The 26,518-nt window shown below is 48.4% G+C and overlaps 1 protein-coding gene across 1 annotated transcript in view; it reads right to left on the bottom strand.

Annotated features, from left to right (window-relative positions):
* TDRD10 (tudor domain containing 10) overlaps nucleotides 1-26,518 on the bottom strand; it is a 615,000-nt gene that overhangs the window by 353,699 nt on the left and 234,783 nt on the right. Inside the window, exon 7 of the mRNA XM_086947598.1 lies at nucleotides 21,926-21,959. Within this exon, the coding sequence (XP_086803724.1) occupies nucleotides 21,926-21,959 (34 nt within the window). The remainder of the gene's footprint in view (nucleotides 1-21,925; nucleotides 21,960-26,518) is intronic.

The raw sequence follows: 26,518 nt of genomic DNA, 5'->3' as shown, positions 1-26,518 counted from the left end.
GGATCTCATCCTCGACGCCGATCGTCGCCGAGTTGACGACGGCGGAGGAGTCTTGGCTCTCAATGTCGATCGCTGATGGATCTGCGATGACTGAGGTGAACCTGCTCTCGACCCCGAACGTCGTGTCGATGACGGCGGGGGCCTCTACTCCTCGACGCCGATCGGCGCATGGTTGACGACGGCGGAGGGGTGATGCTCCTCGACACCGATCTTCGACGGGTTGACGACGAAGGAGGGGTGACGCTCCTCGATGCAGATAGTCGCCGGGTCGACGATGGCGGAGGGCTTTTGTTTCTTGACACCGATCGCCGCCGGGTTGATGACGGCGGAGGGTCATGAATCTTCGACGTCGACGATGTACCTGAATTACTCTTTCTTCTCGACAGCGAGCCCGCTGTCGAAGGTCTTTTCTTGGATAAATGACCCACTGGTAGATCTTTTTTCAGCGCCGATCCCGATGCTGAAGTTAAAGGATGCAAGGTATTGCTTCTGGATGGTTTTCTTGACCTCTTGGAGCCCTTCCTCACCGGAGACCTTCCTCTAGATGATTTATCTGCCAGGCCATACAGGCAAATTCTTTCCCTGTCCTTGAGAGTTCTCCTGGACAGGGTTTGGCAGTTAGGACAGGTTTTAGGATCATGATAATCAGGGAGACAAAGTATACAGGCCTCATGCAAGTCTGTCTTGGCCTTCTTTTTACCACAAGAAGGGCAGGAGTCAAAAAGAGATGGCATTTTAAGATGTTAAAAATGCCCACAACTGGCAAAAAAAGACAGTCCCTTACTTCAAAAGATGAAAAACGTCGAAGTAAGGTATTAAAGTTGTGAAAAGTGAAGAGAATTTCTGACAAAAATCAGAAAGAAGTGGAGCTGTGTTGCCAGGATCCTTCCTGAAGGAGCCGGAAAGAACAACTGACCCAACTGTCACCCCTGAGGCATGATTGGAAGCTGGGGGTCAGGAGTGCTTTAAAGGCACGGTGTCAGTTTATTTCTATGTTGCTATGAGTTAGCTTTTCAGTCTTTTTAGACTGTGGTTTGCAATGCAGCCTGGGAGCGGTCTATGCTTTCAGTCCTTTATGGGATTTTCTGCTGTCAGCTGAGCATTAAACAGTTTCAAAACATGTTTCACTGTTTTCCCCCCCTATTTCTAATGCATGTTTCTCGTGTTATGATGGGAAGTCCTTGCAGAATGATTCAGCTCTGATGTGTATGAGGCTGCAGTTGCTTATTTGTTATATATATATATATATATATATATATATATATATATATATATATATATATATATATATATATATATATAGATAGATGTGGGTCACATATATTGTAGTGTTTCCGGGGCACCCGCATGGGCGGGAATATTCTAATGCTTATGCCTATTGATGAGGATCCCCTGGAAGAGAACTTGCTGTTTCTGAGGGGATTTTTTCTGTTTTCTCCTTCTTTTCAACTGTCTTGGAGAGACTCATAGTGAATCTTTTTTAATGCCTTCCTAGACTCTTCTAAGATCCCTTGGTCATGCTGCCATTCCCTCTTATGTGACCTTTTCTGTGAGGTTGAAGAGGTGTCACTGTCTTTTTCCTCATATCAAGGTGATCTTTTAGATGTTGCTTTTTCAAGCCAAAGAAGAAGCCTCCCTTCCCTATCCTTTAAGGTTTTAGTTGAAAAGTTACGATTGATCTTGCAGTCTTACCTTATGCTGACGGTATAGGCAGTAGATACAGTCCCTGTAAGGATCTTCAGAACAAAGTATTTTCTTCCCACAAGTGCCACAGGAAGGGCCCGCAAAGCCCTTTCTTAGATGACTCTGACATGGAGGTTTTAGTTGATAAGAATGTCTAAGTTTTTGAAGAAAACTGAGCAGAGCTTAGGAAGACTCTTCAGATGACAAGTGCTATAAATTTGAGGGAAACGGCTTCTTTGGAGAGTATTCCAGAGAGTGCTGTCTTCTGATTGGCTGCAGTTTAAATTATGTGGATAAGCTATTGAAGTGAATGATTCATTTCCAGTTTAGCCTACGTTAATGTTATGTACTGCATAATATGGTACAGTGTGACTCCCACTTTGATGGTAATGATTCAAGCTTGTGAATCTATGAAAAATCCAATGCTGGAGAAGTGGAAATAATTTTCTTACAGGTCCAGTGCTACCATCCAATCTGCTCCTTCCAGAGCAGACGAGACCTGGGCCAGGGTGAGCATGTTGAACCAGTCTTTTCACAAAAAGACACACAGAGCAAAGGTCTAAATTGGGACAGAAGCATCCGTCTTTTTTCGGCAACAAGAAGTAGCCGGAATACCAACCACAATCACTTTCTGGCGCTGGCATGCTCTCTATGGGTCCTTTGCCCAAAAGAGCCTGCACTTACTGACATGTGGTCCATCATCAGTTGGTTCGTGGAAGGTACGGTGGGGTCTTCAGAAATGGTAAGGCGTAACTCCACTAAACAATTTGGAGGACCCACCTGTCCAAAGTTACGCCTGCCATCTTGGCAGAAAGTGTCTGATCGCGCCTTCCACAGGGTGGTTGTGTTTCAAGGGCCCACTAAAGAGACCTTGACGTTGCAGCAGTTGGAGGGGTGGAAGACTGGGCTGCAATGTGCTCCTGTTGTCCACAGGTTCTGTGGGTACTGCAGCAACAAAAAAAGGGAGGAATTGCAGTATAGGTTGCATCTGCAGGCAGTCCTGAAAACCCTTACCATAGCAACAGACAGGGTGAAATTTGTGATTCAGCGGACGTGGAGGAGCAGACAGGCCCCGGTAGCATGCTGTGGCCCTGTTATCTTTAAAGTGTTCTTGGTCCCAACTGGTTTCATCCCCAAAAAGACTGGAACCATCAATGGGCATGTCTATGAGACTGGCCTGGACATCGCCTGAAAAACCAGTGGACTGCATCCAGACATGCCTACGAAGAGCCACGCTGGTGTCTATGGCTCTAAAAAGAGACTCTATGCAAATGTTGACTTTGCTACCTGCTTCATGGCCATCCAATATGGCCCAAGAGAGGATGGCAAACACTTACTCATGTACAATAGGCATCACCTGGGCCATCAAGTCCCACAAAGCGCAATAAGGTACTCAAGAGTGGGGTGCAGGATTAGAAATTCTGTCGCTTGGAGCAGGAAGATGGTGTCTAGAAACCTACCAAACAGGTGATATGAAAACTGTTTAGCACAGGTTCCCAAAAGCGAGGACATGTAGGTAGGCGCTTAGAACTTGTTTGACCAGGCTAGAGCAACTCAGTTAAAACATTGGTCTTAACTTCCTGCAAAGGGAGCTGAAGATTATAGACCTCTGCCACCGTTTGCACAACCATCGCAAAGGAGGGACTTTCCTCTGTTGCTGCGCCCAAAGGCAAAAGTAATCCAGTGTCTAGGGAAGTATCCAGACTTCTGGTATCCTGGAGATCTTCATAACTATTGTCCTCATGATAGGGCTGGGGAAACGCATTCCCAGCATTGTAACCATCATAATTCAAATCCGTGGCAAACAAGTCATGTAAGGCATGAGCTCGTCCGAGAGGCAGGGGCACTCCATCTGAATCAGAGGAATGCCCGGTAGGTTGTAGCTTTTTTTCCCAGCAGAATGCAGCACTGGTTGAGGTGGTGGCAGCATTATGGGTTGGCCGACGATGTCCTGTGTTTATGGCGCTGGTGGATCGTGTTCCAGTGCAGGGTGTTGTGCTACATAGGGAGCTTGTACGAAGTCATCCAGAAGCCAGAATGAGACGAGGACCCAAATGGCCCAGAAAGCAGACCCACAGGTGAAAGCGCACCAATAGCCATGAAAATGTGGGTTGCCTGGGGACAAGAGTCTTAATTGGCTTTACAGTGAAACAGCTTCTGGAGTGAGACTGGGAGGCACGCTGAAGCCCTGGCACCTTCTCTGGAGTGAGACCGGGAGGCACGCTGACGCTCTAGCGCCTTCTGAGAACGTTGAGATTGGTGGATTGGAGGTGATTTCAGCTTAGACTTTTTGTGTTTTTAATTCGACTTCCCCAAAGATTTGTACCTGGGCGACTACCTGTCATGGGAATGACAGGAAAAGCAGGACCAGGACGTCTCCTTGGACCGTGACCAATCATGACATGGAGTCTTGCGCTGCTACATGACAAACAGCTTCAGTTTCCAATAGTAGAAGGCCCTGTGGTGCATCAAGGCACAATCACTGCAGGTCTAGGAGTCGTAGTCCCACCACAGGCAAAAAACATGCGGGTCTCCCACAGACATCTGTTTGCAACATTGCACTGTGGAAACATTTTCGGTAAACATTTTAATTAGGGACTTGAAAGATGAGGGGTAGCGAAGGAGGGGCGCCTATTGGGGTGGAATCAAAAGAATTGATGCGAGCTTGCAAGGTTAGCACCTTTGTAGGGTCTCTCACATCACTTTTGGAGAGGAGTGACATAGACATGGAGTCACTTGGCACTGGGGCACAGGTGTATTGCTTGAGATTTTTCAGATCCAGTCCGACTCCTGGGGAAAATTCAAAAATAAGGAATCTGCAGTCAGAACCCTACATAAGGAATGAGATTATAAAGGACTATCAAAAAGAATGCTATGCTATATACGGAATAATATATGTAGGCATATACAATGTGTGCTTTTTTGATTATGTATACTTTACCTCGATTTCACTGCGTTGAAATTTACTAGGTTAGTGTATATAACAATATATAGGTAATGTATCTCTACATCTTCTGTAGGTGCTAAATATAGAGGTTATCTAAAGGGAACCTGGAATTACGGACTCCCAGCACATATAAAAACCTAGTTACTTACCTGTACACTATGGTTCTCCAGTATTATCTTTCATAGATTCACATGCTTGTATCTTTCCCGTCGTCATGGTGGAAGTCTCCCGGTAAAAGAATAACCATAGCAGTAGAAGAAAAAACTTCCTGGAAACCATAGAGTAGTAAAACAATAGGCAACCTCTCCTCCTCATTATGTGGCCCAAACTACAGCCAATCAGCTGTCAGCACCAGCCTACATCATTCCCAGCAGAGCCACCATACCTCAGATTTCCAACAGCCCAAGAGTGAGCTATGTAAGAAACCAGAGATAAAGGTGGTCTACCTACAAGAAACGGGGAGGTGGGCGGGCGCATGTGAATCTATGAAAGATAACACTGGAGAACCATAGTGTACAGGTAAGTAACTAGTTTTTTCTCCAGTATCTTTCATAGATTCACATGCTTGTATCAGAATAGATAGCAGTCCCTTTCCAAGAGCGTTTCTAGGCTAGACCCTATTTATCTCAGGGCTCTGCGCCGTAAGCTTTTTTTTTTTTTTTTTAAAGGACTCATTACGAAAAACATGTAACAACTTTTGCCATTAAGCAACCTTTGAGAATATACATTACAGAAAAGTAAATGTAAAGTTAAAAAACATGTACCTTATTTAAAGAGGTGTCGTATAACTGCTTGTCCCACTGCTGCATCTGCTTTCAATTCTGTGTCCAGACAATAATGCTTGGTAAATGTATGGACATTTGACCAAGTTGCTGCTTTGCATATGTCTGGAAGCGATACGCCTGCTAGCAATGCAGCTTAAGTTGCCATCTTCTGTGTATCATGAGCACGTACTTTCGTGCACAGAGGTTTTCCCGCTTTTTCTTGACAGAAGAAGATGGCGGATGCAATCCATCTAGAGATGGATGATCTTGAAAGAGCCAAACCTTTTCTAGGTCCCGAGTAAGCAATAAACAACTGATTTGATTTAAGAAAAACTTTTGTTTTTTCAATGTAAAACTTCAGACATCTCCCAATGTCCAAAGTATGAAGAGCTTTTTCTGCCGCAGTGGAAGAATTCTTGAAATATGTAGGCAGGATCACAGGTTCATATCGATGAAAAGAAGAAGGTATTTTAGGTACAAATTTCGGATTAGTTCTTAGAAGCACCTTATCCGATCTAAATTGCATGAAGGGTTCTTGAATTGAGAAAGCTTGAATTTTGCTGACTCTCCTGGCTGAGGTGAGAGCAATATGCGTCCTCTAGATCCAGAGTTGCCATATAATCGCCAGGATTTAGGAGACGCAATATATCCTGGAGAGAAACCATCCGAAAAGAGAGTTTTATGAGATAGGTGTTGGGCTCCCTCAGGTCTAGAATTGGGCGCCACTTTTCTTCTGTCTTGCAAACCAGGAAAAACCTGGAATAGAATCCTTTTCCTCATTGGGTCTGAGGAACCGATTCTATCGCTCCTTTGATGAGCAGCTGTTGAACTTCGAGACGCAGAAGATTTAGCTGTTTTGATTCCGTGGTGCAAGGAGCTCTGGATGGTGGAAATTTCTGAAACTCCAATGTGTGGACGAATTGTATGATGCTGAGGACCCACTGATCCGATGAAATAATTTTCCAGTTGTGGAGGTATTCTGTTATCCTCAAGGTCTTCGTAGAGAAAGTTCTGCAGATCTTACAATCTGTGGCCTTGTGATCTGGGTACAAGCAGTATATACAGTCTTTATGCTTGTCCTCAATGTACAGCCTCTTCTTTGAACAGGTACGAATGTCAGCAGCCCTACATGCCAAGAACAGATGCATACTGGTAAGTAGCATATTCCGTTCGAGGCATGTGGGCTGCTGAATTCATATCTGTGCATAGAATGTATAGCAGTCTCTACCTTAGCTGTTACTACCTGTGCCAGCTGCAGCAGTTTGAAAAAGAGTTTTGAGAACAGCCTGTCCCACAGCTGCTTGGAGTGTACATCTACGCAGTAGTGTTTGGTAAATGTATGTATGGTTGTCCATGTGGCTGCTCTACATATTTCCTCTAGAGGAACGTTCCCTAGGAAAGCCATAGATGCTCCCATTTTGCGTGTGGAATGCGCTCTTGGGGGCACTGTTAAAGTACGTTTAGCTTTAATGTAACATATTTGGATGCACTTAACTATCCATCTAGCTAAGCCATTTTTTGAAATAGGGTTACCTTTGTGCTGTGGTGAAAAGGCAACGAACAACTGCTTTGTCTTCCTGAAATCTTTCGTCCTGTCTATGTAATATAGCAGAGCTCTTTTCAAATTCAGTGTGTGCAGGGCTCTTTCAGGTACTGATTGTGGATTTGGGAAGAACACTGGCAGTTCTATGGTTTGATTTATGTGGAATTGTGATACCACTTTGGGCATGAATTTAGGGTTCGTTCGAAGCACGACCCTATTTGCGTGAATTTGAATGAATGGCTCTATAATACTTAGGGCTTGCAGATCACTAACTCTCCTAAGCGAAGTAATGGCTACGAGAAAGGCCACCTTCCATGTTAAAAATTGTATCTCACAGGAGTGCAATGGCTCAAGAGGTGGTCCCATTAGTCTGATTAAAACGACGTTTAGGTTCCAGACAGGGGAAGGTGGGTGTCTTGGTGGAATCACTTGTTTGAGGCCCTCCATGAACGCCTTAATTGCAGGCACTTTGAACAGCGAAAGGTGCTGTCTGTTCTGAAGGTAAGCGGCTATGGCTGCTAGGTGTTTCCGTATGGACGTATAGGCTAGATTGCTGCGGTGTAAGTACAAAAGATAGCATATGATATTTTGAATGGACGCGTCCAGTGGGTTTATGTCGTTTTTGTTACAAAAAATTACAAAACGTTTCCACTTTGACGCATAGCAAGCTCTTGTTGTAGGCTTTCTTGCCTCCTTGATAATGTTCATGCAGTCAGGAGGTAAGTTGAGGTAGCCGAACTCTAAGACCCCAGGAGCCAGATTGCAAGGTTCAGTTGCTGTGGATCTGGGTGCTGAATGTCTCCATGGCTCTGCGTTAAGAGGCTGGGTGGTAGACGTAGCCTTTGATGGGGCACCACGGAAAGTTCTAGGAACGTGGTGTACCACGGTTGCCTCGCCCATGTTGGAGCAACTAGGATTAGCGTCATGGAATGCTGGCGCAGCTTGCGTGCCACCAGCGGTATCAACGGTGCTGGTGGAAAAGCGTATGCAAATTTGCCTGACCAGTTCATCCACATCGCATTCCCCTGAGACTGCGGGTGTGGGAACCTTGCGGCGAAGGACCTGCATTTTGCGTTTTCTTTTGTGGCGAACAGGTCTATTTCTGGCTGTCCCCACTGTTGGAAGTATGGTTGAAGCACTGAGGGATGAATATCCCACTCGTGCACTTGCTGGCTGTGTCTGCTGAGCAGATCCGCTATCTGATTGTCCTTACCTGGGAGGTGTTCCGCCAGGAGAAAAATGTTTCTCTGGATGGCCCACTTTCACACTTTTTGTGCCAGATGCGACAGCTGTGGAGAGTGTGTTCCTCCCTGTTTCTGTAGGTAGTACATCGCAGTCATGTTGTCCGTCCGGATCAACACGGTCTTGTTGGAGAGATGTACTTTGAAAGCTTTCATTGCCATGAAAATTGCCATCAGCTCCAGCAGGTTGATGTGCAGTTTTTCTGCTGCGTGGTCCATAGGCCCTGTACAGTGTGGTGGAGAACATGGGCTCCCCACCCTATCAGGGGTGCGTCCGTTGTTAGCACAATTTGTGGTATAGGCTCCTGGAACAGTCCTCCCTTGCAAAGGTTTTGTGGTTTCCACCAATGCAGAGAGTTGTGTGCACGACTGATCACCAACACTAGGTCGTTTAATTGTCCCTGAGCCTGGTTCCACTGCCGTGCTAGGCACTCTTGCAGCGGACGCATGTGAAGTCTTGCATGAGGGACTATGACGATGCACAAGGCCATCATGCCAATCAGTTGCATAAACACTCGGGCTGGGAGTGAGTGTTGCGGCCTGAACTTCTGGATGAGCGTTTGGATGCTGTTTATTCTGGCAGGGTTCGGTTGTGCTTTTGCTGCCAGAGTGTCTATTGTTGCTCCCAGATACTGCTGGACGTGGGCAGGCTGGAGATGGGATTTGTTGTAGTTCAGCGAGAAACCTAGATAGTGCAGGAGGTGAATAGTGCGCGACATGTGGCTGGCACACTGCTGGGCTGACTGTGCTTGTATTAGCCAGTCGTCCAGATATGGATAGACATGTATATGCTGTCTTCTGAGGTGAATCATACAAGCTAGATGTCCAAGTAGGAATAATTCAAAACATAAATTTTGCTTCCGACAGTGTCAATGCAATGATCACTAAATTAAAGAAGGTAACCCAAGGGGTTTCAGCAACACCAAGTAGTATCAAAAATATATTTTAATTTTTGCTTTTCAATTATAAAACTTTTTTTGTTTTACAGTTTTTCACGAATCAAAAAGGTCCGGCAACATTCAACCACCAAAACCATATCTTATAAATCAAATGGTGGCAAATAAACACCTTTACCACATAGTGTGGACACACTGAAGGACCACATGCACGTTATTACATATGCAGCCTAATTCACAAATTGTAATTTTAAGTGAATTATACAGTATGGTTGTAAAAAGGTGTTAGGCGTCGACGTTTCGGTCCAGGAAGGCCATACAGATCCGGAGGACCATCTTCAGGACAAAAGAAGTTGCACAGGGGTATCTGTGTTTTAAGTCGTGTTTACAAAGCCAACAAAAACGCCTCACAGGTCGTTATCTGGCAGCCGCCAAAAGCTCCAAAGACGCCGGCTCTCGAGAGTCCGTGTGTCTTCTCCGTGAGTGAACGCTAGATCATCTGTCTTCTGAGGTGGTCAGCTACTGTTGCCAGGCACTTGGTGAACACCCTTAGGGCTGTTACCCCAAAAGGGAGGACCTTGAATTGGTAGTGCTGGTTTAGAATTGTGAACCTGAGATATTTCCTGTGTGCCAGGTGTATAGGTATATGGAAATATGCGTCTTTGAGGTCCAATGTTGCGAGGAAGTCTCCTTGACGCAACAGTGGCAACACCTGCTGTAGAGTAATCATGTGGAAATGCTCTGATAAGATGTATTCGTTTAGGGGCCTGAGGTCTAAAATTGGTCTGAGAGACCCATCCTTTTTGGGGATTAGAAAGTACAGAGAGTACACCCCTGTACCATGGTGTTCTAAGGGTATTAGTTCTATGGCCCATTTTTGTAGCATGCTGATGACTTCCTGCTGCAATAAGTGTAGGTGTTCTGCGGACATAAAACGTTGTCTTGGGGGCATGTTGGGTGGTGTGGACATTAACTCTAGGCAATATCCATGGTGTATAATTTGCCTCACCCACCTGTCTGTAGTTATGGTTTCCCAGACTGGCAGGAACTGCTGTAGTCTTCCCCCGACCGGTGTTACATGGTCTGCGGGCAGTGACAAGAAGTCACTGGTTGGTGTTGGTGGAGGATCTGGAGTTGATATTTCCTCGTCCTCTACCCTTTGTGCTATTGCCATGGTATCCACCTCTACTGTTGCTGTTGTAGGTGTTTTGCGTGTTGCTTTTATTGTAAGAGGTTTGCTGTGTTGAGGCTCCTCTAAGAGCTCCACTGTTGCCGGAGCGACTAAAGGAACCGCCTCTATATTGCAGTGACTGCAGGGCACCCATAGACTTGGCTGTCTCGGTGTCCTTTTTCATTTTGTCCAGTATGGTGTCCACATCAGGACCAAATAAATAGTCAGGGTTAACGGGTTGATTAAGTAAAGTGGTTTGAACTTCATTTTTAAACCCGGAGATGCGTAGCCACGCATGTCGTTTGAGCATGACGCTGGTGTTGATAGCCCTGGCTGCTGTGTCTGCTGCATCTAAGGCACATTTTATGGATGCATTAGATATGAGCTTTCCCTCTTGTATCAGGAATTCTGCCTGTTCCTTATAAAGGTCCGGTAGATGTTGAAAGATTTGTTCCAGTGTGTCGTAGTGCGTCCTGTCATACCTAGCTAACAGGGCTGGCGTGTTTGCACTTCTCCAGATGTTAGCTGCTTGAGCAGCCATCCTTTTTTCTGAAGCCTCCAGAATTTTGGACTCTTTGTCTGGAGGTGGAGCTTCGCAAGATGTTTGAGAATTAGCACGTTTACGTGCATTGAAGAACACTAGAGAGTCCAAAGGCAGTTGTCCCTTAATGTACGTAAGGTCAACCGGGGCTGGTCTATATTTTCTTTCTATCCTAGGGTTAATGACCCGTGCCCTGGTTGTGTCTTTAAATATGTCCCCTGCATGTTTAAGCACCCCTTTCAGCATTGGCAATGTTTTGACGTTTTTCTCAGAGGTGCTAAAAGTGTCTAAGAGGAAGTCTTCATCAATGGGATCTGCATGCATCTCCACATGGTGATTATATGCTGCCTTTTCTATCAGTGCGTTAAAGGCAGATGTGTCCTGTGTAGGCAATGTTTTTATAGGGTATGCAGTGTTGTCAGGAATTGTTTGAGAATCTCCAGGATCCACAGGGTCAGTCCATGGCTGAGTTTGTGTGTCCTGGTCATTATCCGTTGGATAATTGTATTGGTCATTGTTCTCATACTCCCCATAGTCATCTGGGCGAGTACATATATGTTTCCTGCACATATGGTGTGATAGTCTCAAAGAGAACTGGAGATGTTGAAGTGTCTCTTTTTCTCTTTAGAGGTATTTTGTAGGACTGAACGGAAGTTTCAGGCCTGATCTTCCTTTTTAACAGGGTAACCTTCCCAGTGTCGGGGTCGACATACAGTTTAGACTGTTCTTCAGCTGAGGGATCCTGTTCCTCTGCTACTGTAGCTCTTTCCCCCAATCTCTGCCTTTTTGGCTGGGTTGGTTCGAATCCGCTATCTTTTTCGACCACCCTTCGCTTGATATGCGGAGGAAGTCCGAATTTTATCGGTCCGAGAGGTTTCAGTTTTTGGACCGTTTTAGTAGCCTGTATGATATTTTTTGGAGCCGTGGTTATCGATCCGACTGTTTTTGGTTGTTCGATAACCATTCTGTGGCCCGCTGTCGACTTTGGAGCTTGTTGCTTCGGAGCGATGCTTTGGTCCCTCGGTTCGACGGAGGTCTTCAGCTCGAGTCTCGATTTTGGCTTAAGTGTCTTTGTGTGCACTTGCTTCAGTTGTTCGACGCGTAACTTCGGATCGATAACCGTTGTCCGTTCGAGTCCTTTCTTTATGTTGCCAGAAGTCGATGTCGTCGGGTCGACAGCCTTCCGCTTAATCGCAGACGTGGGAGTAGTGGCTCTGGCCTCAACAACCTTTGCCAGCGACTTCAATGGGTCGACGACCTGTTTTTGCTTGGTCGGCTTCGACGGATCCGCCATTTTCGTCCGAAGAATGGGTTGTCGATCAGTTTCGGTTTCTGTTTGGTAGCTATCACTTTCGGTTTTTCCAGATTTTGGTAATGTCGTACCGATGGCTCTTGTAATATATTCGTAGCCGGGCTTAACTGCGGGCTATAGAATCGTCGTTCTGATCTTGGCTAAGGCCTTCCGGCGATGCCTCGACCTGAGCCTCTGGATCTGAACCTGCGAATATATTGGGCTCCGTACTCACGGTCGGCCCAGTGTCCTCGCCGGAGTCGCCCTCGACGGCGCCTATGCCTGGTTCGTCGTCCCCTACCTCGATGATGTCTTCCTCGTCATCGACGCAGTAGTTGGAGTCGTGTTCAGACCCCTGCTCCGACTGCTGATCCGAGTCTTCAGGCTCGACGACCTCTTCGTCGTCTTCAAAGATGTTCTCTGGCTCGGGCGCTGACTTCTGCATCGTCTGTCTCGCCGCATGTCGAACCCGAAGAGTCTTTTTTGACCTAAATTGAGCACAAGCTAAGCAGTCGGCTTCGTTGTGTTCAGGAGATAAACACTTACTGCAGACTGGGTGTTTATTAATGTGTGGGTATTTAGAGTTACAGTTGGGGCATCGCTTGAAAGGACTTCGTTCCATCGACAATTGGCCCTGGTGTCGAGAATGCCATGCGGCCCGATTCGACGTCCTGAGTAGAAAGAACAGGAATAAGTTGTAGGTACCGATCGAAGATACAATACCGATGCCCCGAAGGCCTTTAGAAAGTTATAAATATATTTCCGAACTCCGAGTAACGAAAGTACATCCGAACCCAATGGCGGAAAAAAACAATCTGAGGATGGAGAGGATGCCCATGCGCACTGTAGTCCAGAGGAGGAGCCACCTATCTCGTGATACTTCGAAGACTCTTCCAGGACAACAATGTGCAATCATCCGGACCCAACACTAGGCGGCGATCTATGCACAGATATGAATTCAGCAGCCCACATGCCTCGAACAATGCCTTTTTCTCCTTATCAGACATAGTAGAGTAGAAAAAGAAGAACATTCCAAAACTGAAGAGAAATCTGAGCAGAGCTCAGTGGAGACTCCCTTAGCACAATGTGCGGTAGAAAATCTGAGGCTCTCTCAGGAGGGTTCTATGGGGTGAGGCTACTCTGATTGGTTGTTGCAATTTTTATGGTCTCTTTTACAAAAAAGAGACCATACTGGTATGTTATTTTCCTATTAGCGAGGCTCCCATTCCGACGACGGGGGAATGATACAAAGCATGGGAATCTATGAAAGTCCAATACTGGGGCAAGCCAGTTTCCCGTCTGCAGAGCGTTGGCCTGAATGACAGCACTCATCCTCTGTGAGGCTTCGCCTGTGATACTTTTGTACACACATTGCAACCTTAGGCTGATTGGTGCCCTCATCGTCTATACTCTACCCAATTAATTATTGTCTCTCCACAGGACTATCTCCCCAGCTACTGGATGAATATATATATATATATATATATATATATATATATATATATATATATATATATATATATATAATAAACTTTATGTATCTTTTACAACAGTACAGCATGTATCACATATTCAACAGTCCAGTAATTTTCATATGAAATACTATACATGTATCAATAGGTAGTAACTACATACTTCGTCATGTATTAATCTGTGACGGTAGTCAGTCCTTGCACCTTGTTACCATAAACCAAGGTTAAATCAGTTTTTTGTTTCACAACATCTTTTCCACTATATTCCAGCATTACAATCTCAGTGTTAGCAATACCACAGAAATCCCTTATATAGTACATATTACACATTGCATGGGCATCCATCCCTTATACAATCACCCTTTGCCCGTTGCTTCAAAATCAGATTCCTACTCTGTATTGGAGTCTTTTCGTATTAGATACTGTTGGTAGGGCCCCCATATATTCTTGATTCTACATCTTACTAGCATCTGTGCGTTATAATTCTCAGAGTGTGTAGAACAATATGCTAAATCTGCATGCCAGTCTTGTAGAGTAGGTATTGGGTCCTGCATCCAGCGCATTGCTATTCTGCGCTTAGCCAGCAAAATGCCTATTGCAGCTAGCTTCCTACTGGGTTTAGGGATACCTTTATCGTAGCCCAATAACACCAACTTCGGAGATTCCTGCAGTTGCTCTACTAGCATGTCATTCAGTGCAGCAAATACTTACCCCAGTATGCCCGCACTCCTGGGCAGCCCCACACCAAGTGCATAAAGCTTGCATTTCCGGCCCTGCATCATAGGCAGTCACTTACTGGATGAATATTCATTCAGGTCCTGCTCCTTTGGGTACCACCTTCAAATTTCTGGAGTCCTTCCTGCTGGTGCAGGCTTTACACATGCTGCCCGACTCCCTTCGCCCTGGTGCAGCTATTGCGCACCCTGATGTCCCCTGTCTGTAGGCTTTTGTGCTTGATTGATGTTCCCAGACAATTCCTGACAATTTTCAAGACTACAACACTATCGTGCTTCCAAACTACGCACCAGCGATTGCTAAAACAATATGTGTATTCCTGTCCTGATGATAACCTGAAACACAGGTTGAAATACCGTTGACAAAACTCTACGGAGTTTCAGCTTCCTATGCCCTTAACATGTTTCCAACACATTTTTGATCACAGTGTTTATGTTATGTACCAATTTTAGACTGCGCTGTCTCGTTTTCTTTACCACATCACATGCCTCACTTTGCGGTGTCCACATTGCCACAAGCAATTATGTTTAGGATTACACTTACATCTAATGAAATGTAAAATTGCTGTATGGATGAAATGCTTTTTCCCAAAACTCTAATATAGACCGCAAAATCCAACCTTGGTGTTTTTCCCTTTTCTTGTCTCCTTCTTGTAATTGCCTTTTAAATAATATTACCTGTTGAGACATTGCTACCCGTTATCTCCTCTGCTTTAAAGGCCCACAGGGCATACCAGTGTGACTAAAATCCTTGCACATATTAAAGATAAATACTGATTTCACAGTTCCCAGATAAATTCCCCATTTTAAATATGCTTGCGCTCTACCTAGTCCTGTAAATCTATTCATAACTATGTAGCTCTAATATGTATTTTACTTGCTACTATAACCTTGGGGGTGGGGATCCGATTTCCAAAAACAAGTTATTAGGGTTTCTGCAGTCACAAAAATATTCTCACATACCTTTTGGTATACAGCCCAGCCCAGCTGTCCATACTGCCTAACATGGTGGTCAGGAATCATTTTGCAAATGCTACTTACCAGTATGCATCTGTTCTTGGCATGTAGGGCTGCTGACATTCATATCTGTGCATAGTCCGCCACCTAGTGTTGGGTCCGGATGATTGCACATTGTTGTCCTGGAAGAGTCTTCGAAGTATCACGAGATAGGTGGCTCCTCCCCTGGACTACAGTGCGCATGGGCATCGCCTCCATCCCCAGATTGTTTTTAGCCATAGGCAGAGATGGAGTGAAGAAGTGAGTGATGACCATGCTATGAGCATATGTGTGTATATGAATACATACTGCAGCTGCTACAGGCGCCGGGGAGGAGGGTGGGCGATATGAATGTCAGCAGCCCTACATGCCAAGAACAGATGCATACTGGTAAGTAGCATTTGCAGTTCGAGGCATGTGGGCTGCTGAATTCATATCTGTGCATAGAATACATAGCAGTCCCTCCATTAGCGGCGGCCGCCCGTGCCAGCTGCAGCAGTCTGAAAAAGCGTTTTTAGAACAGCCTGACCAACAGCTGCCTGTTGTTTTGAATGCACGTCTACGCAGTAGTGCTTGGTGAAAGTATGAGTGGTAGACCATGTGGCTGCTCTACAGATGTCTTCTAAGGGAATGTTACCTAAGAACGCCATAGAGGCCCCCAGCTTCCTAGTGGAGTGGGCCCTCGGTGGGATAGTGAGAGTGCGCTTAGCTTTAGCGTAGCATATCTGAATGCACTTTACTATCCATCTAGCTATTCCTGCTTTGGAGATTGCATTTCCCTTGTGTTGTGTGGCAAAAGCAACAAAGAGTTGTTTGGTTTTGCGGAAATCTTTTGTCCTGTCCACATAATACATCAAGGCTCTTTTCACATCAAGTGTGTGGAGCATCCGCTCCGCCAGCGTCTCTGGGTTTTGGAAGAACACCGGCAATTCAATTGTTTGGTTTATGTGAAACTGCGAGACCACTTTGGGTAAGAACTTAGGGTTAGTGCGGAGCACCACCCTGTTGGCATGTACCTGGAAGAAAGGTTCTTGGATGGTGAGCGCCTGCAGTTCGCTCACCCTCCGTAGCGATGTGATTGCTACCAAGAACGCCACCTTCCAGGTCAAAAACTGCAGCTCGCAAGAGTGTAGTGGCTCAAAGGGAGGACCCATCAGCCTTGTAAGAACCACATTGAGGTTCCATTCTGGAGCTGGTGGAGTCCTTGGTGGAATGACTCTTTTGAGCCCTTCCAGAAAAGCCTTGATAGCAGGGACCTTAAAGAGTGACAGGTGCTGTCTATTTTGGAGGTATGCTGCCATAGCCGACAGGTGAATGCGGATGGAAGAGTACGCTAGATTACACCGATACAGGTGAAATAGGTAGCATATGATGTTGTGAATGGAAGCGTCTAGCGGGTCAATGCTGTGCTCCACGCAGTAGACGACAAACCTCTTCCATTTAGCCGCATAGCAAGCTCTAGTAGTGGGCTTTCTCGCCTCCCGAATGATGTCCATGCAGTCGGGAGGAAGATTGAGATAGCCGAACTCTAGGACCTCAGGAGCCAGATCGCCAGGTTGAGCTGTTGCGGATCTGGGTGCTGAATGTCGCCATGGCTCTGCGTCAAAAGGCTGGGAGTGAGATGAAGCCGTTGATGCGGTACCACGGAGAGTTCCAGAAACGTGGTGTACCATGGTTGGCGAGCCCACGTTGGAGCAACCAGGATGAGCGTCATCGAGTGTTGCCTGAGCTTGCGTGCCACCAGCGGTATCAGAGGCGCTGGGGGAAAAGCGTACGCAAATCTGCCTGACCAGTTCATCCACATCGCATTGCCCTGTGATTGGGGGTGTGGGAACCTGGCGGCGAAGCTTTGGCATTTTGCGTTCTCCTTTGTGGCGAACAGGTCTATCTCTGGATGACCCCATCTTTGGAAGTACGGTTGGAGTACTGATGGATGTAACTCCCACTCGTGCATCTGATGGCTGTGCCTGCTGAGCAGATCCGCCATCTGGTTGTCCTTGCCTGGGAGATGTTCTGCCATGAGGAAGATGTTCCTCTGAATGGCCCACTTCCACATGCTCTGAGCCAGATGAGACAGCTGTGGGGAGTGTGTCCCCCCTTGCTTCTGGATGTAGTACATGGCCGTCATGTTGTCCGTCCGGATCAACACGACCTTGTTGCACAGATGTACTTTGAACGCCTTTAAGGCCATGAAGATTGCCATCAGTTCCAACACATTGATGTGCATCTTCCTCTGCTGAAGTGTCCATAGTCCCTGCACCGTGTAACGGAGTACATGCGCTCCCCATCCCTGGAGAGAGGCGTCCGTTGTCAGGATGATCTGTGGGACAGGCTCTTGGAATGGTCGGCCCTTGCAAAGGTTTTGTGGGTTCCACCAATGCAGAGAGTTGTACGCCCGACCGCTCACCAACACTAGGTCTGTCAGTTGCCCATGAGCCTGAGTCCACTGACGTGCCAGGCACTCCTGAAGCGGACGCATATGTAGTCTCGCGTGCGGGACAATGGAGATGCAGGAGGCCATCATGCCTATCAACTGCATGAACACCCTCGCTGGAAGCGAGGTCTGGGGTCTGAATCGTTGGATCAGCGCCTGGATACCGGCGATTCTCACTGAACTCGGCTGCGCAGTGGCCGCCAGAGTATCGATCGTCGCGCCCAGATACTGTCGCACGTGGGCGGGCTGGAGATGGGACTTTGGGTAGTTCAGAGAGAATCCCAGATCGTGCAGGAGGTGAATGGTGCGTGACACGTGGTCTACGCACTGCTGTTCCGTCTTTGCCTGAATAAGCCAGTCGTCTAGGTATGGGAAGACATGGACGTGCTGGCGACGGAGATGCGCTGCTACAGTCGCTAGGCATTTGGTGAAAACTCTTGGTGCCGTGGTGACCCCGAACGGCAGGACTCTGAACTGGTAATGCTGGTCTAAGATCTTGAATCTGAGATACTTCCTGTGGGAAGGATGCAGGGGAATATGGAAATATGCATCCTTCAGATCCAGCGTTGCTAGGAAGTCCCCCTGTTGAAGCAGGGGGAGCACCTGCTGCAATGTGAGCATATGGAAGTGCTCTGAGTTGATGTACCTGTTCAGGGGCCTGAGGTCCAGGATCGGCCTGAGTGATCCGTCCTTTTTGGGGATTAGAAAATACAGGGAGTAGACCCCTGTTCCCCGTTCTTGCAATGGAACGAGCTCTATCGCCCCTTTTTGCAGCATGATTAGTACTTCTTGCTGCAACAAGGTCAAGTGCTCGTCGGACATAGCACGGCCTCTTGGTGGTATGTCCGGTGGAGTGGACGTAAGTTCTAGACAGTACCCGTACTGGATAAGAGACCTCACCCACCTGTCCGTGGTGATGGATCTCCACTCCGACAGGAACTGCTGTAGTCTCCCCCCGACAGGTGTTGTGTGATCGGGGGGAAGTGACAAGACGTCACTGCTTGTTGGAGGCGGTGGACCTGGAGGCGTTGTTTCCACGTCCTCTGCCCTTGATGTTATTGCCTCTGTAGCCACCCCTGCCCTTGTTGTTGTTATACGAGGACTGGGTGTTCCCCTTGTAGTACTGCGTGGTCTGGGGTGCCTGGCCTCTTGAGGTGCCTCTTGAATTGGAGCGGCGAAAAGAACCACCCCGAAACTGCTGACTTTGTAAAGCCCCCATAGATTTGGCTGTTTCGGTATCTTTCTTCATTTTTTCTAGTGAGGCATCCACCTCAGGGCCGAACAGATGGTCCGGATTCACAGCCTGACCCAGTAATGTGGTTTGTATGTCGGGCTTGAACCCAGAAATTCGAAGCCAGGCATGGCGTCTGAGTAGTACGCTTGTATTGATAGCCCTGGAGGCAGTGTCTGCTACATCTAGGGCACATTTAATGGATGCATTAGTAATGAGTTTACCCTCCTGAATGAGCATCTCCCCCGCCTCCTTGTATTGGTCAGGCAAATGTTGTAGGATGGCCTCTAACGTGTCATAATGGGCCCTATCATAACGGGCAAGCAGGGCTTGAGTGTTAGAGATCCTCCAGATGTTTGCTGCCTGTGCAGCAATGCGTTTGCCTGATGCCTCAAAGATTTTCGACTCTTTGTCTGGGGGAGGAGCATCACCAGTAGACTGCGAATTCGCCCTCTTCCGAGCGTTGGACACCACCAGGGAGTCCAATGGCAAATGTCCCTTAATATACGTGGGATCCGTGGGCGCCGCCTTATACTTCCTGTCGATGCGAGGATTGACCACCCGCGCCCGGGTGGGCTCCTTGAATACCTCCTGTGCATGCTTCAGCACCCCATTGAGCATAGGTAGCGTCTTGACCTGCTTTTCGGCTACCGAGAAGGTGTCGACCAAGAAGTCCGCATCCACAGGGTCTGAGTGCAGTTCGACGTCATGGTTCGCTGCGGCTCTCTCTATTAATGCATTAAACGCCGCCGAGTCCTCCGTCGGGGACGTCTTCGCGGCGAAAAGATGAGTGTCCTGACCTGACTGCAGGTCGTCGGCGTCGCCTCCTGCCGTCCAGGGCACCTGCACCTCGTCCGGATCCGAGTACGCAGGATAGTTGTACTCGTCATTCTCCTCGTCCACATCAGGCACTGGGGAATGGGCCGGCGAGCGTTCTATGTCTTGTGGAGACAGAGGTTCGATCAGAGCCGAAGAGTCCGCAGAGTACTTCTTGCTCTTAAGTGGAATCCTAAAAGGTTCCAATGGCGGCTCCGACGTAATCTTCCGTTTGAGGAGCGACAATTTTCCAGTGTTGGCGTCGATCGTCACCTCTCGACGTTCCTCCACCGCGAGGGGCTGGAGCCGAAGCTTCGATACCAGCAAGGCTTGCTTCGGCGTCAATACGTCCTGAGAATGTCCGCTCTGCTTAGGCGCGAAGGCCTTCGGCGCCGACTTGGGAGGAAGGGTAAAACGGATGGCCGTTTGTTCCTTAGCAGGCTTTGGCGTGGGCCTAGGCACGACAGTGTCCTGGCTGGGAACCACAGTGGACTGTCGGATCCGCTTCAAGGACTCTCCCACCTTTTTAGTAAGGGATGCCGAGGGCTGAACAGTCTCGAGCGACTCTTCGCCTCCAAGAGCCCGGTCGTCGTCAGGCCTCTTCTTCGGTGCCGACGCCCCCTGGCCTGTCGCACCGTCAGCTTGACGCTTCTTCGAAGTCGTCTTCGGGTCCGCAACCCCTCTCGGCGCCGACGCAGCCGCGTCGGAAGTCTTCACCTTCGGCGCCGACCCAGACGACTTCGGCTCGGCCATTTTGGCGCGGCTCTTGTGGTCGGCCATCTTGGCGTGGCTCTTCGAGTCGGCCATTTTGGGTTTCGTGGAAGTTGACGCCTCCAGAACCTTCTTCACCAACGCCAGTTTCGGTTTCGTTTTCGCATCCGAGGGTGCGGAACCGGTTGCCTTCACTTTCGTTTTCTTGCCAGAAATGTCCGTGACCGGGCCCGGAGGCGGGGACGTAGGACTTATAGTAAGATCTCGGGTAAGGCCCGAAGGCGATCCCTCGACCTGGGCCGTATAACGGGGGGAAACCCCGGAGTCCGTCTGGGGATGCTCTTCCTCTGAGCTATCTCCCATCGCTGCACAAATCAGTTCGTCGTCCCCTACCTCACCGGAGACTTCGTCGCAGGCCTCCTCGTCCGCGTCGTAGGCCTCTTCCTCGGACGCGGGGGCAGAGTCCGACCCTTGCACGTCGGCCTCCTCCTCGATGGATTCCTGAAAGATGTCATCAGGTGGGGGTGCCGAAGCCGACAACTGTGCCTGGAGTCGATTAGCCCGGCGAATCCTCAAAGTTTTCTTACTCCTAAACTTTGAACACGCCATGCAGGTGTCTTCACGGTGATCCGGTGACAAGCATGTGTTGCACACAGGGTGCACGTCGAGGTGCGAATATTTCGAGTGACATAGCGGACACTTCTTGAATGGAGTCCGCTCCATCGCAAATGCGGTAGTGTAGGCCCGTCCGCGTCGAAGCACGTGGAAGGGCAGTAGGAGATAGGAGCTGAGAGTCAGTAAGAAAACCCGAACGCAACTATACCGACGCCCAGCCTAAAGACCTTTTGGTCTCAAGTGAAATCGAACAACTATCGGTTCCGAAGGAGGGAACCGAAAACACATCCGAACCCTATGGCGGAAAAAAACAATCTGGGGATGGAGGCGATGCCCATGCGCACTGTAGTCCAGGGGAGGAGCCACCTATCTCGTGATACTTCGAAGACTCTTCCAGGACAACAATGTGCAATCATCCGGACCCAACACTAGGTGGCGGACTATGCACAGATATGAATTCAGCAGCCCACATGCCTCGAACATTAAAGCTATCTATTTTTTGAAAAGGTATGTAAAAAGGTGGCATGAGGAAGGAAAATGACAGTTCAATGATTTGCAGAGAATTTGTTTTTCAAAGTGATTTACAGTATGGAGAGAGATCAGAAACACAACCTCTTCTGTTTCTCTCACTACACAATACGCACACAGTAACAAAGATAGATGTCTAAGGCATCAACCGGACATGTCTTGCTGTAGACCAAGTTAACATACATTTTTAAGACGGCCAAGTTGGGCTGGTGGAGGAGGGGAGAAAACAAAACTTGAGTTTCTCTGGGTTCATAAGTGTATTTGTTTTGTGCGAGAATTTCAATACAAGCCTTGCTCCCCTTACACCTTACCATTGCAATCCAACGGAGGAACTTTTTCCAAGATCTAAAACAAAAATAAAAGAAAACACATTTTACCAGAAGAATAAAACACATTAAAACAACAAAAACATGGTGATGGTTTTTTAATGTACGGCGTCAATCCTATATTAGCACAATCATTACCAATAGAGGACCAACCTCCTACTGCATAGTGCAGACATGATGATCTGCAGAAGCACAGGAAATCAGAGGTGTTTTCAGGATGGGAAGGGTGTAGCCCTGCTCTACAATTTGGAGGATCGAAGGTGATGATTTGCCAGTGCGCCAAATGCACAAGTTACTACTTGTGTAACGATACATCTGTAAGAGACATCAGTTAGTGATAGATTCCTTACCTTAGAATATCCCCAGGCGTCAGACTGGATACGGAATTTTTTTGCGTAGCAGTACCTTGCGCGTCGGTAGGCGTCGTCTGCGGCTCTGCGTCCGTCGTCAGCATCGTGGGCGCCGTGATGACGTCGTCGGAGTATATAGACGCCGCCTCCGCGTGCTGACGTCAGTTCTTAGCCACAGCTTTTCCGCGCCAGAAACGCAAAGCCATGCTAAAAACCAACACTGGTGCCAATAAAACTAGGGCCCTGAAAGGGGATGACCTTAACCCTAGATATCGGTTCACAGAAACGGGGAGGATGGGTGGGTCGGTAAGGAATCTATCACTAACTAATGTCTCTTACAGATATATCGTTACACAAGTAGTAACTTGTGCATCTGAAAGAGACACGTTAGCGATAGATTCCTTACCTTAGGATAGATACCCCAGCAATACCAACCCCGGTGGTGGGTCTGCGAGCCAATAATCACACCAGAAAGTCCTGGAGGACGGAACGGCCAAAGAAGCCATCCCTCCGGACTTGGCTGTCCAGGCAATAGTGTCTTGCAAATGTGGGCAGCGAGGCCCACAAAGCTGCCTGGCAAATGTCCTGCAAGGGCATTCCTCGGCCCAAGGCAGTTGTAGTCGCCGTGGCTCGAGTGGAATGAGCCCTCAGCCCAACAGGGGGTTCCTTCTTAGCCAAGGAGTAACATGCCTGGATACACAAGATGATCCACCGCGTGATGGTCCACTTGTGCACCGCCTTTCCCTTCTTAGCGCCCACGTAACCAACAAAGAGTTGGTTTGCATCCAGCCATCAGCTACGCACCACGCCGAATCCGCCGCGATGTGGCTCTGAAAGCCAAACACCGAGAGGCTCCTGATCGGATAATAGAACTATAACACGAAACCGACCCTTTATTACGGAATCGAGCCTCTCGGCCGACCCGAAAATCGAACGCCTAGAGCACTTTCATCACAAGAAGAGGAAAATAGTGAAGTGAAGCGATATCGGATTACCAATTCCAACTTCAGGACGGCTATTTACAAACATTTCGGCATATCCTTAACCACGGATGCGGAATTTGACATAAACCTAGAAAACGCGACCATTAGAAATTTATAACTATCGGAAGACCACTTGTACCACATCCAATGTTACAATCAAGAGCTGGCGAATATTATAAATACCCTTTCTAGTTTACATATCAAGGTCTGGATACCTTCGGTTGCAGCAATACACGGCCACCTGAGGAAGGCTATGTTGGCCGAAACGCGCGTTGTGAACCATCTTGCCGTATTGCTAACACCATCTGTTCTATTTTCTCACTGTCTGTCTATAACTGTTTTTATAATTCATGTATGTGATTCATCAATTACTACCTGTTATGTAATAATATATAAAAAAAGAATTTTATACGTAAAAAGAATACCAACAAAAGATATAATAGAATCTTCTTGAAAAAAACTTTATAATAAATAAATGATATAATATTTTCCTAAATTGGTTTGTGGGTGACTTTTTCACTTAAACACTGGGCATTGACAAACATACATATCATAATGTACATCATATAGTTTTTATACGTTTTGAATTTACTTGGCTATAGACCGTTTCCAACCTGATTTACTTCCCTATGTATAGCAAGTATACTAGTACGAATATATAGGGGTCCCCTACTTTCAAAAATAATCATCCACCCAGAACTGGCATGTGCGATCCAGATAGAAAGAGAGCACGCGTTTTGGGTCCAGACGGTGGAGCTTCTCTTCCTCTTTAGAGGGATGCGGAGGCGGAAAGAAGGCGGGCAAAGGTAATGTACTGCCCGATGTGGAAGGCCGTGACAACCTTGGGCAGGAACGAAGGTCTCGTCCGCAACACAACCTTGTCCGGATGAACAGAAAGGAAAGGAGGTGTAGAGGATAAAAGCCTGGAGCTCACTCACTCTTCTGGCAGAAGTGATGGCAACCAGGAAAGCAGTCTTCAGAGTAAGAAGGCGAAGAGGACAGTTATGAAGTGGCTCAAAGGGAGCGCACATCAGAAAAGTAAGAAACAGGTTCAAGTCCCACTGCGGCATCACGAAGGGAACAGGTGGAAACGTGTGTGTGATGCCTTTCAGAAATCGATTTACAATAGGGGATTGAACAAAGACGGCTGGTCAGGCAGCCGCAGGAAGGCTGAAAGGGTAGAAAGGTAGCCCTTGATAGTGCCCAGAGCAGAGCCCTGCTGGGCAAGAGAAAGAAGGAAGAGGAGAACCTCAGAAAGAGGGGCAGAGAGAGGATCCACAGCCTTTGCTGTGCACCATGCCACAAATCTGTTCCACCTGCAGGCGTATACCGACTTTGTGGAGGGACGCCTGGCTGCCAGAATGATGTTACAGACTTCAGGAGGCAAGTCAAATGGCCTCAACTGTCACCGCTCAATCTCCAAGCATGGAGGTGGAGACTGGACAGGTTCGGGTGGAGGACCGTCCCCTGCTGCTGCGACAGAAGGACCTCCTGAAGAGGCAGACGAACCGGGGGATCGACTGACATACTGAGTAGCTCGGGATACCAGTACCTTCGTGCCCAGTCCGGAGCCACAAGGATGACTTGTGCCCGGTCGCGCTTGATCTTCTTCAGCACTCTGGGCAGAAGTGGTATAGGCGGAAAGGCGTACAACAGACCGCAACTCCACTCGCGACGAAAAGCGTCTGCGAGCGAGTGCCGCCTTGGAAATTCCAACGCGCAGAACTGATGACATTGCGCGTTCTCTTCGGTGGCGAATAGATCTAACCAAGGCTCTCCCCACTGCAGAAAGAGACCTTGCACAATGTCCGAGTTCAGACGCCATTCGTGATCCATCATGCATCGGCGGCTGAGTTCGTCCGCCCTGGCGTTCAGAGAACCTGCCAGGTGTTGAACCACCAGGGTCAAGCCCTGATGTTCCAGCCATTGACAGAGGCGCAGAGCCTCTTGGCAGAGGGTCCACGACCCCACCCCGCCCTGTTTGTTGCAGTACCACATGGCGGTGGTGTTGTCCGTGAACACCTGCACTACGCTCCCCCGGACAGAGGGGAGGAATGCCTTCAGTGCTAGACGAATCGCCCGTAGCTCCAAAAGGTTGATATGGAGCCGGGACTCCGCCGGAGACCAGAGGCCTCTGATCTCCGCCTCTCCCATGTGGCCTCCCCAGCCCTGGAGGGACGCGTCCGTCACAACTACGTGCTCCGGTTGGGGAAGGGAGAGGGATCTGCCGCTGACCCAATCGCGGTCCATGAGCCACCACTGCAGCTGTCTCGCAGTGCCCTCCGAGATCAGGACATGGTCGGACAGGTTGCCCTGATGCTGGGCCCACTGAAACTTCAGGTCCCACTGCAGAGCCCGCATTCGCCAACGGGCGTGATGCACCAGAAGGATGCAGGAAGCCATCAGCCCCAGGAGCCGCAGCGTCAACCTGACCGAAACTCGGGAAAAAGGCTGAAAGATTGAAATCAGAGCCTGTATATCCCAAACCCGCTGTTCGGGTGGGTAATCCCGAAACTGCGCCGAGTCGAGAACCGCTCCAATGAAAAAGAGCTTCTGAGAGGGACACAGGTGTGACTTCGGCACATTGATGGGAGAACCCCAGCTGGTGCAAGAGGTCTGCCGTTGTCTGGAGGGGGCTGACGACTGGCTGGGGCGAGCCCGCCTTCAACAACCAGTCGTCGAGGTAGGGGAAGACTAAAACCCCTAACCTGCGCAGATGAGCTGCGGCCACCGCCATTACTTTCGTAAACACCCGTGGGGCGCTGGTAAGGCCGAAGGGGAGCACTGTAAACTGAAAGTGCTCGTGGCCTACTGTGAACCGCAGGTAGCGCCGGTGGGCGGGCAGGACGGGGATGTGGAAATAAGCGTCCTGCAAGTCCAACGCTACCATCCGGTCTCCTGGGTCCAGGGCAGCTACCACCTGAGCCAGAGTCAGCATTTTGAACTTCTCCTTCCGGAGGAAGCCGTTGACATTCCGTAGGTCCAAGATAGGGCGTAGGCCCCCTTTGCCCTTCTGGCGTACCAGAAAGTAGTGGGAGTAGCAACCACACCCTACTTCCGGCCCAGGAACGCGCTCGAAGGCCCCCTTGGCCAAGAGGGACAAAACTTCCTCCTGCAGAAGCCGCAAATGATCCCCCGATACGCGGTGGTGTTGCGGTGCCATGGCTTGAGGGGTCGTCTCGAAGGGGAGGGAGTAGCCCCTTCGGACGATTTGCAGCACCCACCTGTCCGATGTGACGGTGCGC

This window comes from Lissotriton vulgaris, chromosome 12 (genome assembly GCF_964263255.1).
Source record: "Lissotriton vulgaris chromosome 12, aLisVul1.2, whole genome shotgun sequence".
NCBI classification, from domain to species: domain Eukaryota; kingdom Metazoa; phylum Chordata; class Amphibia; order Caudata; family Salamandridae; genus Lissotriton; species Lissotriton vulgaris.
The sequence above is the reverse complement of the archived record's forward strand: the minus strand, read 5'-3'. Positions and strand labels throughout refer to the sequence as shown.